General features: G+C 42.6%; 1 protein-coding gene across 2 annotated transcripts in view; it reads right to left on the reverse strand.

Annotated features, from left to right (window-relative positions):
* Nucleotides 1-20,598, reverse strand: part of LOC144121465 (death-associated protein kinase 1-like) — a 141,163-nt gene that overhangs the window by 21,673 nt on the left and 98,892 nt on the right. For both annotated transcript variants that reach the window (XM_077654678.1, XM_077654677.1), the window contains exons 2-12: nt 18,279-18,392; nt 13,764-13,862; nt 11,672-11,869; nt 11,163-11,261; nt 9,477-9,575; nt 8,831-8,929; nt 7,015-7,113; nt 4,479-4,577; nt 3,984-4,061; nt 3,214-3,403; nt 315-559 (exon numbers count right to left, since the gene is read on the reverse strand). In XM_077654678.1, the coding sequence (XP_077510804.1) occupies nt 315-559; nt 3,214-3,403; nt 3,984-4,061; nt 4,479-4,577; nt 7,015-7,113; nt 8,831-8,929; nt 9,477-9,575; nt 11,163-11,261; nt 11,672-11,869; nt 13,764-13,862; nt 18,279-18,392 (1,419 nt within the window). The remainder of the gene's footprint in view (nt 1-314; nt 560-3,213; nt 3,404-3,983; nt 4,062-4,478; nt 4,578-7,014; nt 7,114-8,830; nt 8,930-9,476; nt 9,576-11,162; nt 11,262-11,671; nt 11,870-13,763; nt 13,863-18,278; nt 18,393-20,598) is intronic.

Raw genomic sequence — 20,598 nt, forward strand, 5'->3', positions numbered from 1 at the left:
TTCCAACTTGTCGGAACCTCACCCCTCATCGCTGCGATGACTCAAAACAGGTTTTTCCGCCGCGGCAGCAGGACTCGCTAGCATTTTCGCTTGCATGTGAAGCAGGCTTAACACCAAGCTGTTTTTCAGGTGGGCAATGCTATATTCAGTACTAATGACCCAAAGCTGTTGTGGCACTGAGAAAAGGAAGACCCAGATTTCCATATTTCCACACATCAGCCCAATGTTCTGTTGAATAAGTTCACTATAGAAGGATTTATACTTTTTATGCATATCTATTAGCTAATTTTCCTAAATTCCCCCATCCCACGAACCTGCTGCACGTCGATGCCATGCGTGTAGTTGACATTTGTGGTACCGGGAAACAGTGGCTGCGAGCCACCCATCACATCAGCACAGCTGGAAATGAGGAGGGCGGGAGGTGTGGTGGACTTCTTGTAGTCGTTCAGCTCTGCCGTGTCATTGAGGTCTGCAGTCCTGATGTTGTTCTCACTGTCTGTGTCAATCGTGTACTCATCCATTGCAGGTGTGCTTGATCGACTGCTGTGGGGCCCTGACGCTGCAAAAAGAAGCAGGATTTTGCATGGTTGAGGACATGAATTACAAATCTTTACTCGCTTAGGTGTGCTACTTGTATATATAGAAAAAAAGAAGAAAACAAAATAGTAGGGCACAGATGCTCTTGCTGGTTCAGAAAAATCGACCTTGTCAGAATGAATTGTATCAGCACAACTGATGTCACCTAGGCTTGTCATGAACTGAAATGCAACTCTCTCTAAAAAAAAATGCTACTAAAATGTTAATGGCATCAATTTAATTGTGGTCACATACTAACACAACATATGTGACCTCTTTGGTCAAAAATATCTTCGTGGCACTGATTGATTTTGCATGCTGCACTTTCGTTTCCTGCTGCAGTCAGTGCAATAAAAATAATCTGTAGCCTTTTATAAATTGTCCCATTTCTCGTTCCAGCATAAAAGCTGATAGTGTACTATAATGCAGAAAGAGGGAGAGAGAAATAAATTCATTCACAAAGAAAGGAAGAGAGGTCGGCACAAGCTATAATAACCCAGATCATGAAAGGCTGAGGCTTTGGGCTCCATTCCAACCATAGAACTACAATAAACTTGTCGTGAGAGAAGTTTTATGCATTTTAAGTTCACATAAAGATACTGTAAACCAGCAATTATGCAAATGAATCATCGTTGAGCCAACATCTTGAGTATAAACCTGGACATGGCTTTCCATTGACAAGAGGCTGCAATAATACCAGTAAGGCTATAAATTATGAACTTTTGCTGAAACAGAAATGCAAAGTGAAATACTGTTACTGTGTGCACAACACTCTAGGAAATGGAGATGAAAAACACCAAAGGTACTTGATTTTTGTTTAGAATTAGCTGTGCAATAAGCAACAGCAAACTCTACCTATGGTGGAGATTAAATGCTCATACACACTACAAGCTTGACAAGTTCTGTTTGGTGGGAAAAATTTGTGTGCAGGGCGTGCGACTGTCTCTTTGAGAGAACATCTTCGCTGCACAGCCCAGGGGTGGGGGAGGGGAATTAAACACCACAAGCTTGAATAGATCTGAATTGTTGAATACAAAACCTAGTCTTTTAGCTTAAGGGTTAGTCTACTGAATTTCATCAATACTTTCTTTGCAGCAACTGAAAGCTCTTTTCCCAAATAAACATAAGATTGGCTGCAATACTGAGAAACATGGATTTTAACATGTAATCTTTCAACATGACAATGTTACTTGCCACTTGGTAAGCTGCATCTGAATATCCTGATGTTAGAAGCACGACGGCTCCCTACTTCCAAAGCAGTGAGAAGCAAGGCATGACTGAGGTACATAGCTTGTCGTCGTTAAATACAGTTGAACACTTTAATACCCAAATTATGAAGGAATAAAAAATAAATCAATGTACCTCCTTATTATGAAAGCTAATGCACCCACGTTCATAAGCCAGTATCAAAATGTTGTTAGCGCTGCTCAAATTTGAGAAATCGGTGTGTCCCCAATTAACAACAATTAGTATTTGATTCATTTATTTGCGGCTAGCCCAAGTTGCCTGAAAGACCGAATCGAAGTCCTCAAACAAACTTGAGGGTCCAGAAACAGTAAATACTTTTTTATCCAACAAATACCTTTGTATTTTTCCAGCAACAGCTATCAGATAATGAGATACGAGGAATTGAGGGACACTGGCCAGAAGTTGCGCATTCACGCCTCCTTTTCCTTTACGCAGCGTCCCCAGAGTGATGGAAAGCATTTTGACTACAAAAAGCTATCTGCAACCATACTTATTTGCTGGTAGCCCCACTGTTAACATAGTGGCAGTGTTCCTTTTCAAAACATTCACAAGGATAACAAGGCAGTGTTAAACAAACCATACAATATATGTGTTGGCTAATTGCGAAACAAAGAAATTAGGGTGCCTGAAGTTTCTTTTAAGAAAAATGACTGTGTTACACAAGCTTGGTCCTATTCATAAAATGTATTATAATTCAGTCCAGCCATTACTGAAAAAACCACCAGTATTGTATTGGTTGCTACCATGGCAAGACCTACCAGAATTTGTGTGTATATTTCTTCACTTGTATCCGACATTAGACTGCCCTTTCAATATAAGCCCAAAAATAAATCTTTAGCTACATTAGTCAATGTAATGCACATTAACATTTCATGCTCATCAATGAGTACCCATTTCAGATCAAACTCAAATCAGCACAGAAAGACTAAACAACAATTATACATATAAACAAGATCTCCATAAACCCTTGGACATAGTCATAGATTGCCACCTTTAGGTTGTCGCATGTTTAGTATATTACAGAAGCAGTCAAAGTGAGCAAGCAGCTTTAAACATCGCATGCTGACACCTCTAGTTATGATGTATTGACCATAAGCATTTGAAAAATGGGACAGTGGTTAAGCAATAACCACACAGTACACCAGGTAGGCATAGTACCAACTGGTACATTGCTCAAAAATTCAACTGATTTAGCATAAAAGACAAAGTCATGGAACGTAACACATATGCTTAGTGTCAAGCCGCAAATTTTTATATACCCAACATGTTATCATATAGTAACATGCTGAGAAAAGAAAGTGTGTTCGATTCCTTGGTCTTCTGCTCAAAAATTATTTAATTTCAGAACAAGCCCCAACTAGCCAAAAGCAAAGTACAATTTGTACATACTCGGCCTTGGCTTTGGTGATGTGGGAGATGTCTTGGAGCGGCGAAACCAGCTGCTGAAGTATCCACACTTTAAAGATTCCAGAAGTGTTGTCTTTCCCACGCCACTGTGGCCAAGGACTTTGAGCTTTATCCGAGAGAGTGGCTGAGTCCCTGGTATCATTTGAGCTATGTACTCCTCTTTAAGTTGTTCCTATAAACCAGAGAGAGCAATGCAAAGAATACGCAAAATGTATCATTCAGGATTATGAGAAAAAGGAAAGAAATTGGAGGAGACACTTAAGCTCTGCTTTAAGTGTATGATGCGATAGCATAATGGGTTAACTCCCATATATGCAGAAGGTCATTCTCTACTTTGCATTCATAGATCCCTGGGAGTCCTCATACTCCTCCTGGCACAGTGGTGCAGTGGTTAAGCAGTGCGACACTGCCCTGCAATGGCAGGTGTTCCCAGCGGTGGGCCTTGTGCGGCCCTGGTTGCTCTTCCCGAACGACCAATCATTACTTTAAGTGCCACCTGCCATGGTGGGCAGTTTTCTCACTATCCAGCCGGCAGGTTGTGATGACGCCGCAAGATCACATGACCTAGGTGGCCCACCTGCCTCCTAGGTTGCTCTCTGGGGAGCACCTGCCAGAACCGTGCTCGTGACTGTTCACTCAGAACGCCGGCGCCGACAACGCCGACGCTGGATTTTCTGGTGAGTGGGGCCTTTAACGCGATAGGGTTAAAATGCACAGGTGCACAGTTATAAGTGGCAACAATTATATCTTACATTCCTGAGGCGATTCAGCAGGTCACCAATAGCACTGTGTCCTTGGGCAAGGGCAGTGATCTCTGCGGGAATACCATCCTGCGAAATACAACGTGTGCTTCGCCAACATATTTGTGTAATCAACTGCTACCATTAATTATGAAGTTATAGCGAAGCATATGCCCGGTTCCACCAGAGTAAGTAAAGCTCAGTGAAGGCAAGAAAAATTTTGTAAGTGCTCTTGCTCGAAAAGATAAAGTTCCTGTTGCTGTCCTGACAGGAAAAAAATTAAGCACTTGTTTTATTTTATTAATATTACTAGTAGTGGTGTTGATAAAACAGGGCCAAACAGCAAAAGAATTTATGTGATTTAATCAATAGGAATGGTGAAAACTACAGCACTGAGCTAGTAGTAAGGAAACAGTTTTTGAAACGCTACCAAAATTATAAGCAGTTAAGAGCTAAAAGCCTGTCAAGGGCTTAACATGCTAGAATGTGACTAAAATTCAATCATACCCTGTTCTTTTGGTCAACATTGCAGCCAGCAAGGCATAGGCAGCGGACAATTTCTGTATGGCCATTTTTGGCAGCCAGGTGTAAAGGGTACAAGCCAGCCTAAAAGGAAAAAAATTGTTTAAAATCTTAGGCTATAACAAAGCAACTGCCATCATACACAAGACTGCTTGCATTTGAAAAAGATTATAAGCTAACTTATGTAAGCTGTAATGGAAGAATAGAAGGAACACCTTCCTAATTCACAACAAATATTTCCTTGGACATCCATGAAATGCTACATTTCAGACACTGAGAACATCATACGGATATTAAGACATGATCAGATATCTTATGACGGCAGTATGAATGGAACGGTCTACAGATCATCTAAATCCCATCCAGCTAATGCTCTTAGCATGGTAATGTGCTGCAACATGATTATGATCATCATCATCACCACCCAGACTGCGCCTACAGCGGGGCAAAGACCTCTCCTATGTCTCTCCAATTATTCCTGTCATTTGCCAGCTACGGCCACCGCATCCTTCCAAGCTTCTTTATCTCATCCGCCCACTTTCTGCCACCCCCTGCCAATCGTCTCTTGGAATCCTCTCTGTTACACTTAAGGACCAGCGGTTATCCTGCCTTCGCATTATATGCTCTGCCCAAGCCCATTTCTTCTTCTAGATTTCGACTAGGATGTTATTAACTCACATTTGTTCCCTCACCCAGTCTGCCCGCTTCCGGCCTCTTAACATTACACCTATCATTTTTCTTTCCATGACCAATACAAATGCAGCATGACAGACATATATCACCTTTCAAGAATACGATGAATGTATAATACAACACTCAATTCCTTCAACATTTCCAAGCTTAAAGGGGTAGCGTTCACTTATTCTCATATACTGCTCATATCATACGCAGAAAAATAAACTGGACTGCACACCTTTTTTTGCCATTTCAGAAACTAGCTTATCTTTTAAGTAGTGGGGGCTCCTAAACAATCTATGCATACTCAAGCCCTGGCAGTACAAAGACTTTGTAGGCCAGCAGTATGACATATAAGGAGCCATTTTTCATTCATGTCATAAAAATTCCAGCCACTACATGGGCAATACACAAGTTTCTCTGATGTGTTTAGGGCTTTTGAAAACAGTGCTAAAAATTGAAATCCCTAAATACTTGTAATTAAAAATTTAATTTTCTTTTATGGGTGCTTTCTTTGCATGAGAAGGAATTAGGTAAGGTCTTTTATTCGTGACATAGAGAAGACTAATTTATCGGTGTTGTTTCACTGACCAGATGATGCACCATTCAGGAAGTTTTATGAAACTGGTGATTAAGCTCTTTTTATCACTAGGTATTGCAATCTCCCCAAAAATCATAAAATCAACTTCGAGTAACATGATATGGTTAGATTGACTGATAGCAGTTCTTATATCATTCTAATGAATAAAAAATGAAATCAGTGCAAGCATGTATCCCTGAAGAGCATCAGATTAAAATTTGGAGCTGGAATTTTTTTTCATATTTTAAAGAATCTATATCAAGCACATAATGTGTTAGAGACGCATCGGTCAAGCTCATCGAACCAAGTGTGGATTCTTCGGCACGCATTTCTCCAAAAATAAATTAATGGTAGAAGAACAATATCTGCTAGTTTCAGCAAAAGTATTCCATGGGAGGTCCAGGTAAACACCATGCATGTTAAAATCTAGAAAGTTAGCAGCGATCTGACTTGATGCATCTATACAGACAAATCTAAAAATAAAGTCATTCTACAACTTATACTCTTGAAATACTTATCATAATTGCAAGCAAAAGTATAAAATTGTGGAAGGGTGGGCACTGCAGTACAGAGCTTGCAATTCGCAGAAGAATTATTTATGAACAAACGGAAAAAATGTCCCTGATTGAAACTGACCCCTGGTTGACAAAATAACTCTTAAAAAGCACCATGCAGTTGTAGATGGTATACATTCATGTGATAAGGAAGAGGCATATGAGGACATTTTCAACTTTGACAGCTCAAATATGATCACATTTTTCTCTCTGAGGAACTGGCGTAGCTGCAAATTTTTATTTATCTATTTATTCATACAGATACATACAGTACCCACAATGGGGCACTATTGTTGTGGAAGAATTCACAACAACCAAACAAAAGTGTACAACAACCACGTAGGCAGACACAATGTATAGGACTCAGCTGGTTTCTTAGCTTCTTTTTTTTACCTGTCTTATAGAAGAAATAGGCTTGGGCATGGCATGTAATGCGAAGGCAAGGTAACCTATGGTCGTCAAAGGTAACGGACTGGATTCCATGAGAAGGCAAGCATAGCACGGAGCGGCAGAAAGTTAGATGGGTGGATGAAATTAAGGGTTTGCGGGAATAAGGTGGCCCCAGCTAGCGCAGGTCAGGGTTCATTGGAGAGATATGGGAGAGGCCTTTGTCCTGCAGTGGGCTTAGTCGGGCTGATGATGATGATATCTTTAAAACCAGTGCCGATTTAGATTCCACAACGAACAATTAAAAAACACTGAAATGGAGTACCTTGTTTGGCACGTCTACTTTGCATCCAAAGGCACACAGTGTCTGGGCTAAGGACAGCAGGCCGTCGCGGGCAGCAACATGAATTGCAGTTTCTCCATGCTGGAAAAAAGGTTAAAACATAGCAGGCATGTGTTAAACTAGTACAGAACCAATTTTTGGTTCTGTGCTCTTTTCCTTATACAATATGAAAGACATTTGTAAGCATAATTTGCCATGTGGAATTTGCCCATGCGTAGCAAATAATTTACAGTTGAATTCCTTCCCTCGTGTTTCTTTGGTTTCAACATCGTAATGGTGGCTATAATGTCTAAGTTTAGTACCAGTTATATGTGAGGCTAAACAAACTGCGACATAAACAGTGCTTTATTTTTTGTCATTCCATCTTTTATGGCAAGCTAACTAAAGCATTGCAGTGAATCGAAATGACACATCAGCAATTATATCAGTTTTTTTAACGCCTCATGTGACCGGTACTAAACTCCAGGACCACAGCCATCGCTTGGCTGTGACTGTGTACTAACATCCCACGTATCATTACAAAGAAAAAACCATGCTACCAAATATTTGTTGCTATACAACCAACAAGCATATAGATCTAACATCTAACATCCCAAAGCTGCACATGGTGGAGTACGAGAGACATCCAGTCAGGAAATTTGGGTTAATTTCAACCACCAGGAGTTCTCACACAGCACATGAGTGGGTTTTCATTTCACCCCCACTAAAATTCAACCACATTGGTAGAGGGGTTTGATTCCGTGACTTTGGGCTTAGCAGCAAACCACCACAACCACTGAGCTGCAGTGGTGGGTGGCTTAACTATGAATACACCAAAAATCAGCACTCACCCACTCAGTACAAACACCACAGAGATCATAGTCTTTGTAGTTAAGCCCCTAACCAATAATACACAGTGAGAGTGAGGATAAAGATGATCAAAATGTGCTATAATTAATAAGTGGCACAATTCAGCAGTAGGAATCTTTTACAAACATTACTGAGCTTATTCCTTCACAGGCACTGCCTTTGGGCCTATGGGCTTTACTGGCATTTATAGAACAATGGCACTTAAAGCAAATACTTCCCCTTAGGCCCAGGACAAAGAGAGGCATACTTATCATAATAATCAGCCAAGCGAAGTTCAGAGCTTCCATTTTCATCATTTGGGCTCATCAGATTTTCATGATTTTCCAAAGTCACTATCCTGCTTGGTTCATTGGGTGTGAAACCAGCTGTTGTGTAAGTTCAACTTCTAGTTTTGGTAGACAAGTGCAGGATGTGTTCTTTTAACGACCCTACATAATGTGCATAGAATAAAATAGCGTTTAGTGCTACAATGTTTATCCTTGCAATGTGAGTATAATAAATCTGCACACCTCATGAGCCGTTCATTTAATTTCACGCACAGAGTTCAGAAATATTTTGCCTGAAGCTTGACTATATTTACGTCACCGTTAATTTCCTTATAGTGCAAAAATTTTGCAAAGTACTTAACAACAGATGCTTTCCTTATTTAGTTAGTCTCCAGAAGGAGGAAGAAAATGCAGTTGTTCATTGACTAACTGAACAAGCAAAGCTACTCAAAGAACAAGAGCTGAAAATGCATGAAATAAAATAAATTTAATACTAAACTAGAATAATACTGTATTTGCAATACCGCATTTGCAATTTGTAATACCATTGCAGACCAATACGTCCCCCCTTATGTAATGCCTTCGAGCCTTTAAAGAAACAATAAACGAAAGGAAATGAAATGAAATCTGCATATTACGAACACATATGAAAGGTGCATGAATCCTATGATAGCCAGACTTACATTGTCAACTACATCTGTTTGGCAGCCGTTGTGAAGAAGAAGTAGAGCTACCGAGACATGATGCCTCCTCAATGCCAGGTGAAGAGCCGTGCAGCCATGCTGTAAAGGGAAAAAGGTCGTAGCAAGCATTTTTTTGGGAGTGCTCTTCTTCACACCTCTAAGTGTTGTTGAACAGTACTACTAATTCTACGTACTTGCTAGCTCACTCAAACACACTCACAACAGGGTGGCCTAGATTTTGAGTTGTTTTAAATTTTAATCAACCATAACTGTGCTTCCTGTATACCGTGTGCAAAAATAAGCCATCTGGAATTGAGCATCAGTGATAACAGCTCCCAGGACTTCAATGTCTGCTGCTTAGGTGCAATAAATTCTACTGACTGCTCCTCAGCATACTACACCACAGCTCTACCAACACTTTCTTAACCTTTTCAGCAACCAAAGCACATGAAATATCCTGGAATTCTGCACACTGATAAGGAACAATTATTTCAAATGGTTTTTCTTTGCTATGCATGAAAGCATTCAAAGAACGAAAATTGAGGCATAAATGTTATTTTCTGCAAGTTTCATGGCATACTTAATTGTATCAGTAATAGTGAACTGACACATAACTAAGAATCATTCAGTAAATCGTGATACTAACCTTGTCCAAAAGATCAGGATCAGCACCAGCCTCGAGAAGGCAGCGAACACTCTCAAGATGACCCCTCGCTGATGCTGTGTGAACTGGGGTTTCACCTTCCTGTATTAAAAGATGTATAATATATAATATATCGTGCAACAGCTGTTTCAAAGCTCACCAGTAATTTTTAAAAATTGGCTTTGCTAGGGATAAAAACGGCTTTTCTCCAATGTTTAGGGGAATTCCAGAAGGTTGAGTAGCCTTGTAATAAGGGGCCATAAGACGGCAGAGTGGGTCAGGGAACAAATGTGGGTTAATTACATCCTATAGTCGAAATATCAAGTGGAAGAAATGGGCTTGGGCAGGGCATGTAATGCGAAGGCAAGGTAACCAATGGTCCTTAAGGGTAACGGAGTGGATTCCAAGAACGCAAGTGTAGCAGGGGCAGAAAGTTAGGTGGCTGGATGAGATTAAGAAGTTTGTGGGGTAACGAGGCTGCAGCTGGCACAGGATAGGTTAACAGGAGAAGTGTGGAAGAGGCCTATGTCCTGCAGTGGGTGTAGTCAGGCTAATGAAAATGATGATGAATCATTAATGTCTACCCAAGAACAGCCATACGGCTACAAGGGAAAGCTCTACAGATTTGACAGGCAGTGTGGATGAATGTTTCTTCAACTACGGTGCTTCTGAGAAATCTGTATGGCTTTTCTCTGTAGCTACATGGCCCCACTTGGGTGGATGCTAATAAGTAATTACTCCCTTACTATAAAGCTGGCTTTCACAACATAATAGTGCCAGTGGAAGCGGACATCAGAAAACAGGTTAATCATATTATATAGTAATTAAGCTATTCAATTAGATTCTAATAGTTACCTTTTAATTATTACAGTTAATATAGTTTAACTAGTATTAAAATCCTATGTTTAAAAATTACTGGTAGGCTTCATTATAACACACTGTAAATGACACAAACTTATCTGGCAGCATGATATGGCATATACAGTATATATAATGTCACGCGTTAGCATTACATGTATATCTCACACAACCTGCAAGCGACTGCAGAAAATTGATGAATTCTTCCATTAAACAGCACTTCAACCCAGAAAAGTGCTTGTTTGAGAGAAAGGGCACAACTTCATCAAAACGATAACAATACCACTTGCACCCAATTTCATAGCAAAAATTAAAGAACATTATTTGATAACACAGCTTTCAAAACAAAGCGTGGAATGAAATTCAAACAATATAGTAATCTCTGGTGAGCGTTTTTAATTGGAAGCTACACTTTTTTATGCAGAATTAGCATTTGTATACACACAAGAGACATAGTGCTGTTTTTTGCACCTTCTCAGTTTTGTACTGCATTCCCGTAATGCATACATATTTACTGGCATGATGAATGCACTTTCACAATAAATGCAACCCCTACAATGTTCATTAAATTTTTAAAAATTTGAATTTTCCATGCAGTAAAATTTACCCCACACAATAAACATACCTCTCAATGTAGCACTAGTTTCCTTAACAAAAAAGTTTGTTCATTAATATGATATTTTTCAATATTAATAGACATTTTTTGAGGTCATTACTGCAAACTCTTGTTAGCTCAGTTTATGCACAGGCATGCCACTATGTATGTGCCATGTACAAAACATACAACACCAACCGAAAATCCTGAAACCAAACAGAAATAACGAGCCGAACCTTATTCCGAAGGTGTGTGTGGGCTCCTGCTTCGCACAGGACATGCATAATTGTTGGAAACCCATGCCATGCTGCAATGTGCAATGCTGTGTCTCCATGCTGCAGCCAAATAAAAATGAAACAACAAAATTAAGACCAGGAAAAAGACTATAGCTTTCACAAAAAACAAAATTAATGGCACACACAAAGTGTTACTACTTTTCACAAGTAATCTTTCGTCAGCTTAACTACTACTACAACAAGCAGATCATATTGAAAAGAGAGTTGACAAACATGATGAGTAATAAACTAAAGAATGAATCACTGGCAAATTTTGAAACTGACAGTACAGCCAGAATGAATTTCTTTTAAGGTTCACGCTTGCCACATTCTCTAGCCTTCCTGATCACTTATGTAGTGTTCAGCTTAGTAGGATGCAGGAGGACGCATGATGCATGTAAGGCCTATAGTGCGTATTATTTCATTGAAGTGCATTTGAATTAAACAGCCAGAAAGGGATTAACACTTGCCTCATCAGTCACGTTGATGTTGGCACCAAAGGAGCACAGTAGCTTAACTGCTGGGTGGTGACCGTAGCGAGCGGCCACATGCAGCGCCGTTTCACCAGACTTGTTCTGGCAGTCAACTGAGACTCCACTCTCCCAAAGATACTGGATTACGTCTGTGTGGCCCTGACGGGCTGCCCAGTACATGGCACTGTCCCCATGCTGTAAAAAGGAAGGAAATGGCATCGTGAAATGCAATCCTAAGACAGCTCTGCACTGATCAGTATGGCAAACATGAGCAATGGTACGTGCTCCTCTAACACCGCTACAAGCATTGCGTTTCTTTTAGTACTTCTTGAAAAATAAAAGAGGCCATTGCATGTACTAAAATCTGATTTTCACCAACCGAAATAAAGCCGGAGTCATAGCGTTACCAACTGGTTCCAAAAAACCAGTATTAAAAAATTTCAGTTTTTCATTTAATCACTCAGTTTTGCATTTGTTGTTGACACACAGTGTTGTTTCTGAACAAAATGCTGCTGCAGTGCAGTGCTGGTGACTAATGTTTGTGGTACTCTCTTGCATTGTTGTGCTATATACCACTTGTACCAGTATGTATGAGCGTCAGTAGCAGCCAACCATAAACCGCGCCTTTCCGTTCAACAACTGGTGTTCCTATATGACACCTGCTCTTCACATCTGCTCTTCGTGCACAAGTTTGCTCAATATATCCTAAGATTTAGTTTTAGGTTAATTCATTATTGGTGCACAAGAAATCAGCATTCGACCACATTCTTTGTTTATAGAGTAACATATGTGAACGCAGTGGAAATGATTCATTTATGAATCACTAGCAGATACTATTTCTTGACAAAATGTTGCAAATATATATAGTTCTTAAGAATTAAATCCCTGCTTTCTGCAATTAGAAAGAAATTAGCTGAATACAAGTCAGGTTTCCAGAGCACCTGGTTGGTTGGCTTTGCATTACAGCTTCTCAAAGGCAAGTATTCAATAGGGGGCCCAAGCGGGGCCCCTCCTCCATCAATTCTTTTGCAGTGCTCTTGTCAGACAAGTACTACTGGGAAACCCCCCCTCCTTGACGATACATAAAGTTACCCCGGGTCCATGCCTGCCTTCTCAGCTTGCGTATAGGCTCAGGTACCAGAGGACAAAGAAAGAGTAACAGCATGAACACTGGACTTCAGTCGAAGTCCAGTGTGCGTAGTGTGCACTCTTCCTTTGTCCCTTTTCTCTTCATGCATATACATACCATTGTTTCATTGTACCGTGGTTCAAGTATCTATATTGCAGTTCAAATAGGTCAATACACAGCACTGGTTTAACTGCACAAGAAAAATCAAATTAAAGACCAGAAGTAAAGCAATGATATTCATTTTTGTTACTATTTTCATGGAAGAAACATTTAAGCCTTTGCAGTCTAAAATGTTTACACACTTTGCGGCTGTTCTGGTCCAAAACTATTTCGCCAGTTTTGTACACCACGAAGAAAACAACAGCAGTGCAAGAAAAACTCGTGGAATGTAATATATTTTTAGTGTTTCTTTGTATACCCAAGTCTTTCAACGATACTTTGGCAGCGTGTGGTTTAAAAGATGGTGCATCAAGTAGTGAGGAAAATTTGTACAATTCAACCAGCTTGTTGTGCACCGACCAGAACAGCCGTGTAGCGTTCTCAGAAGGGGCCTGACTATAGGGAATGCAAATGGTTAACAAGAGTAACAAATTGCCCCCTTACCCCTAGAAAAATAAGAGAGGTCATGTGGATATATAGTGCCAACACTACACTGCTATAGACAAGTGCAATATTAACAACATACCAGTTTAAAATTTTGTAAGCTAGGCTGTGCAAATATTTTTTTGAGCCCACAACAATATATATACAATATTTTTTTTAAAAAAGAAAAGAATTAAAATTCAGTGAGCATGTTAGCACATTTGTAAAAATAAACTAAATCTAAGGTTCCATAAAATATCACCTACTTTTGCATTGGTCTATCGAGTGCATATGTATGAATGACACGTGCAAGCTGGAATCTGAACGGCAGGGCAAACAGAGAAACCTTATTCCATGTATCAGACACTGCCAACGTACACTGTCTGTCAGTTTCAGGTTGGCTCCCTTTGAATGCAGCAACTTGAGTATCTGTAACTGAGCCAGGCCTGCAGCAATATGAACAGCAGTCTCCCCATGCTGCAAGAGAAAATAAGAAGAAGAGACATGCATGAAGCTGATGACTAAGGAGGCTCCAGAAACAATGGGTAGAAGGGAAGTAGCTGGGAAGCAAGAAATTGCAAGGCAAACTGTTCAGAAAATTACCTGAACCATGCGTATACACTTTACAAAAAAGTTAAATGATAACTAAAAGAGATCAGAGTTTCCACTTTAGCCCCTTCTGGAGTAACCGAAAAAGTGGCTGGCTCAATATTAGAGTGGGACGATTAATAAAATTGTCTGTTATAAGTATGTTGTATCTAATATTATTTAGCCCATTCCCCTCTGTAATATTGTATTACGCGCTAAGAGTATGAATAAATAAATAAATAGAATCGGCATATGTAAAGTTATGAATGCTGAAATGGCTGTCACAGCATTCACAACCATTCTATACTTATCCAAACCAAATTTATGTCCCCACTGATATTCACGAAATCTCCTAATGTGCAGTCCTGAAGCACTCCTGCTAGGGGCATACCACGGAAGTGCCAGCTTGGGACATCCCACATAGGCGGCCCATGAGACATCCCCACAAGGTTTGTTTGGTCACTTAATCCATGCAACTGCACTACTGTTTTCTGTTGTAGCCTATTAAATGCAAACTAACAAAAATTAAATTCTCATTCTCTCATTAGACAAGATTCTGCAGGTACAGTTCTACACATCAGCACAAGCACTTGAAGTTGGAAGTGATGCAGTTGGAAGTGATGCAATGCACGGACCCTCTGTAACATAGAAATGTTGCAGAGGCCTTCTACAGAGCCCTTCTGTACAACTGCACTAAACATAACCGCACAATTATGGGAGCCAGCTGTCATATGGAATTTCATAAAGTAATGAACCAACATGTTCCTTCTGATAAAGGACATAAAAGTGCATTTTGATACATGCATTTCTATTTACTGTCCGTGCACTTACAGATTTATAAACTTCATTAATTTGGAAAGTGCCACCGGCTGTGACAGAGGCTCATATGGGGTACACAAGCTTAATTGTATATATACGTGGTACAACACTTCTTTTCACATGTGACATAACTTTACCTTCGCAATTATCTTTATAAACGTTTAGCCCAACAGTTTTTTTTTCTTTGGAAGCAGTAGTGCCTACGTGAAAGCAGAGATAGAGAATATGCGGCGGGGATCATGCGGCAGGGAAATGTGTTTAACCGACTCATAACGTCCACCTATTACTGTGGGCTACCTATAGCTTTACCGCCTACGGTGCAGGTCCTAGTTTAAAGTACGCCATCAATCTAATTCACATAGGGCTTTGTACAATTCTGTATGGCTTAATTTTCCGCCGCGCGTAACACCGCAAGTACGAAACACCAGCTCACCCGCCATATCTAGTGCGGCAGGCGCGCTTACCCGCACAGCAGCAGTGCACTCGGGCGGTGTGCGCAGAACGGAGGAAGCGAAAGCGCATACGCAAAAAAAAAAAAAAAAACGAAAGGGAAGTTTTTCGAGGCTGTGCCGGCCACCTTTGAAAGCATGTGACTAGGGGTTTGGGATAATCATCCATCGCGGGTGCGAGAGACCAAATACACAGCAGCGGGAGCTAATTGCAGCTTTCGTTTACTACGCTGACCACGCGGTGGCCGCGCCGATCGAAATTGCTTCGCCATTCGCACAACCAGCAGTATTCGTTGACACTCACGCAGACAGTGGCGCGCTGTGGAGAGGGGCGGAACAGAATTTACTGCGGCCTTCCGACACAATGGAAAGCCTGCTTCGGAGGAAAGTAGTTCACGCTTGTAGCACAGCGGAAATCCGCATAAAACGTGGTCTGCTAGATCAAAGGGAGTGTCCACGCTGGTGTAAATGTTAATTTTTAATCGTAGATTGTGGGGTTTGACGCTCTGAAGGAAAACGTACATGAGCTCGAGGGACGCCGCATGGAAGCACAGTGTAGTGGAAGGCTCCGAATTAATTTACGCCACCTGCATGGGGTTCTTTACCGAGCGCTGACATCCCACAGGAAATACAAAAAAAAAAAGCCAAGCATGGTGGCACTGCCACCGAACCGTTTCAAAGGAGACGCTCCCATCTTCCATCTATACACACCGAAAACAAAAAAAATGGCTGTGGTTTAGCTCTGGTTAAACCTGGAGTGACGCGATATATAGCTACATCTGGCCGAGAACTCGCTCAGTCGAATCGCAAAGTCAGTCTTTCGCCGCTCCGTTTCGCTGGGCGTTCCTTCTTCATCTCTGTCCCACTTGACACGGCGCATGCGCACAGCCCTTGCAGCTGTTGCGCGCCGCGCCGCCGGCAGCAGCTGCTCCGCACCACGTGATCAACCCACGTGATCAATGGCGCCGCCACGGAGCTCGAGTGGTGCCACGCTGAAGGGTCGAATAGGTGGCGTAGTGTAGCTATCGCTACGAAACACTGGTTTTGATCGGGGGAAAAAAAAGTGGCGCAGTAACTTCCTCACATCTCAGTACACCCGAACCGCGCCGTAAGGGAATGGAGGAAGGTGGGAGCGAAAGAAGAGATAGAAAGAGGTGCCGTAGTGGGGGGGGGGGGGGGGGGGGGGGGGGGGGGGGGGGGATTAATAACTTTATTGAGTGTCCGAGAGGATTTTGCGCGACCGGGCCTATGCAAAGCCACCTACACTCTGCCTATAGGTCTCGATCTCACTTGGGGACGTCGCCGCCTCGAGGGCCAGCTGGACGGCCCAGAGTTGGTCGTTGAGGCTGGAGCCGCGCAGAGCGGCGGACCACCTTCACGAGAGGTTTTCGGGATTAACACCGGTTAGTCGTGCCTTTCACGACCAGAGTATGTGTTTAAGTGTGGCTGCATCTGTCTTGCAGATCTCGCACGTGTTGGTATTATATATACTTCGGAGTAGAGCCTGTCGTATTGCAGCGGGTTCGGGTACGCGTGTTCGTTTGTGATTGCCTCCAGGTGACTGCCTGAGCTCTGCATAGTTTGTTGCCAGGCGGAGGCTCTGGAATAATTTCGACCACGTGGGGACCTCTAACTGGCACTGACATCGCACAACACTGGGCCGCCGCGGCGAGTCTTTTTTAATTTTTAATCATGTTTCAACTTGTGTTCTCGTTCTGCGCCGGCGTGATGATCACTTTTCCGCTTCTTGCGCGTGCTTGTAGCCTCGAACGAGTACACCCACCACGCATCAGCTGCGAGTAGAGTGTAACCAGACACATTCTGTGGACAGTTGTCTCACTACGAATTTTTTTATCACTGCATGTCTAATAGCGGTCACGTTCTTGAAGTTGTCCCACAAATAGCGGCCCACTGCATGAGATGAGTTTGACAAATGACAGGACTCAAGAAATGGTGTTATTAGGTACATGCCCGCTGGGAATAAGGTGGATGCGGCCCAGGAGGCATTTGCTGCTTATGTTCTAAAAGATACAGGCTGCTCGCTGTAGAATGCTTCTTTCAGCTAAACCAGTGAATTGTTCGAGCTCAAATTTTGCACAGAAATGGCACTTGCGGCACAATTGTTTTATAGAACACGTGGTTTGTGTACTTACCCGAATCGATAAGAAGTCCGATATTCGCACTGTCTGCGGCGATGACAAATAAAGAAAAAAGCCGCTCTAAGCCAACTCTCAGTGATTGCACCAGTGGCGCCATCTCGTTTGTCGACCGTGGAGATTAGGCAAAGGAGAGGGCGTTTAGCGGGAGATTTGAAGACGCTTCTTCCAACTGCTTCATCAATGATCACGAAAAACTTAGCTTGGCCAAAACTGGACAAAATTTGATGACTTTCGTGAAAAAGCGCCTTGAAACCTCCCACAAAACACTACACCCCCCTCCCCGCCTTGCCTTTACCGAATCTCCACGGCCGACAAACGGCGCCACCGGTGCAATCGCCGCCGCGGACGATGTGAATATCCGGCTTCTTCTGATCGATTCAGGCAGGTATACCGAACAGATGCGGTATAAAACAATTCTGCCGACAAAATGTCCTTTCTGTGCAAAATTTGGGCTCGAACAGTTCACTGGTTTAGCTGAGAGAAGCATTCTACGGCGTGCGTTTAACTCGAGAACACGCTGTATAACGAAACGTACATCGCTCTAAACAGAAAGGAGTAAAATGAGAGTAAGCTGCCCTCTAAAGCACTAAAAGGGAGTGCGAAAGAGGACACTTTACTCCCTTTTTACTACCGCATTCGTATTTAGAGAGTATGGATGATGGTGGTTACGATGATAATGGTACTCCACCATCATTACAGGTGGCATGGCTTCTCTCTAAAAACCGCGCTAACATTTAAAAAAATCTGAGGATTTCCAGCAGCACTTTAATGATTACACTTCTTTTGGAAACAAAATGCATTTCTATACATAAGGACAAGTGGCTGGTTTAATCAACCACGACCGCGGGAGGGAACTTGGGCAAACCATTTGTGCACACCTTGTTGCTTTGATTGGGGTTGATGTGGGACATGGAGAAGAGCTCCTCCAGGCCGGCGTAGTTCCCCTCTTCGACGGCGCAGAAGAGGGCGGCCACCACGAAGTTCTCGTCTTGCTGCGAAGATAAGACAAGCGGGGTGGCGATAAGAACGAGGGGCGCATGCACACAAGGCTGTCGATCTACGCCCGGCGTAACGGGGTGTAGTCGCCCATCCGGGTCGCACTGACACGCAAGCTGGACGGTAAGCAGCGAGGCCACGTAGGAAATATGCCGCGTTTCCGACAGGCACGATCGAAACCTTGGCAGACACGTAGCGCAGTCCTGGCGAAGGCAGTCGCAAAATAAAAAAAAAAAGAACGAACTGCCCAGCCGGAAGCCCTTCGCAATCTTAACGCCCAGCACAATAGCGGACATATTCCTTTCTTCCCCTTTTACCGCAGCGGTGGCCTAGTCGTTTGAACATCCGCCTCGCATGCGGGAGGTGGCGGGTTCGATCCCTAGTGCCGCCGGGTACCCACCGGTGATACAATGAGCACAAGCTTTCCCCTGGTCTGGTGCTCGGCTTCATCATCATCGTCAGCCTGACTACGCCTACTGCAGGGCAAAGGCCTCTCCCATGTCTCTACAATTAACGCTGTCCTTTGCCAGTGGCGCCCACCCTATGCCTGCAAACATCCTAATCTCAGGGGTCTTTGACCCCACTGTGAGAAGTCGAAAATACATTGAGCCATGGCACTCTTTGGTCATAGATGCACTTGCGCCATAAAAATCCATAATCATCAAAAAATTCATTTTTTTTAGGTTCCCACACGAGCAGCAAAACCGGACTCCACTGCATGTAGCTTTAAAGACCATCTTAGGTTGTTTTTTACTTATCTTGCTCATCCAGCATGTGCAGCGTGCAGCGTGTGCGGGCGATATACTATACCGTCTGTCGATTATGAGTAATCAACTTCTTGCAATAATTCTGCGATCCATGGAAAAAATTTCGGTCGTATAAAAACCTAAATGAATGCATGCACAGCTAGACCTAAATCTGAATGGTATACGTGCTAACAGCTCAATAAAACTGCCGACACTTTCCAGTGCCCGTTGAGCAATGGTCGAAGACGTAACAAAAGCTGACCGGTAGCCTCGTAATACGATTTGCACTGTTCGCGGACGGCATGAAATCTGAGCAGTGGTATTTGTTTAGACGACTTGCTTACGACTGTACACCTAACGAAAAAAAAAACGAGGACAAAGAAAGACACAAACACAGCTTGCGCGAACTAATAATTGTTAACCTATCAGGAACGCGTGCATTGCGATTAAAACCGAGTAATATACACAGCTTCGAAAACACACACAAAAAAAAACTGAAGAGTTAAAAGGAAATAAGAGAAATCACGCACTGCAGACCGTCTAATCAGTACATCTTCAGCATGTGTGGTTCGCTTTTTGACTATGCAACAGAAGAGGTACTGACACCAGGAACGTGGCCAGGAATTTTTTTCTGAAGGGGTGGGGGGTGGGGGGGTGGGGCTCAAGGTAAATTCTAGGGGGGGGGGGGATGCTTACAGCTTGCTGAGCGCAAGACAACAGGGGGGGGGGGGGGGGGGGGGCTTCAACTTGCCGACAAAAGCAAGGCTCTAGATAAGCACGACCATGAAAAGCAAATAATAATGAAAGCAACTGAATTCTACACGTCACGTCTGCTATCGTTCCCTTTGGAGCACATCGTGCATACATATCTTACACACAAGCGCTCTAGAAGTCATAAAGAAGTGCTATGTCTCGCAACCTCCTGTGTCTTATTATTTTTACCCTTTATTACGCTCTGAAACCAGTAGTAGTACCTCCGGCACCGAAAGGAAACAGCTTAAAAGTCGGTAAGCTGCTGTGCCCGAAGACGCCAATTAATTCTGTGCGTATTAGCTACAAGATATAACATTTCATCCCGATGGCATGAGCGCACAAAATAATGCAGCCGCTCAACGAAATCCTTCCATCGCTACCAAGAACAACATCAAGAGACACCGGTTCTCACGTTTCTCAGATAAGAAGCGACACGTTAAGCATTAAAGGATTCGCACAGAATGGCGGAGTACAGAATCCAGAGAGAAGGGAACAAGCCGGGAAATTGGGTCATCAAACTCGGAAATCGATACTTCATCGCAAGGAAGCATGCACGCACTGCGAGTCGTGCTTATTAGATGCGCGTCTCCCCCGGGGGTAATTTCAAAACGCGGCAAACCATGCACTGAAATAATGTGCATCGAAGCCTAAATATTTCTGTCTAAATCTAAAGCCAACTACAGCTACCGTGAACAGCAGTGCA

The sequence above is a fragment of the Amblyomma americanum genome, chromosome 2 (assembly GCF_052857255.1).
Source record: "Amblyomma americanum isolate KBUSLIRL-KWMA chromosome 2, ASM5285725v1, whole genome shotgun sequence".
Lineage (NCBI taxonomy): Eukaryota > Metazoa > Arthropoda > Arachnida > Ixodida > Ixodidae > Amblyomma > Amblyomma americanum.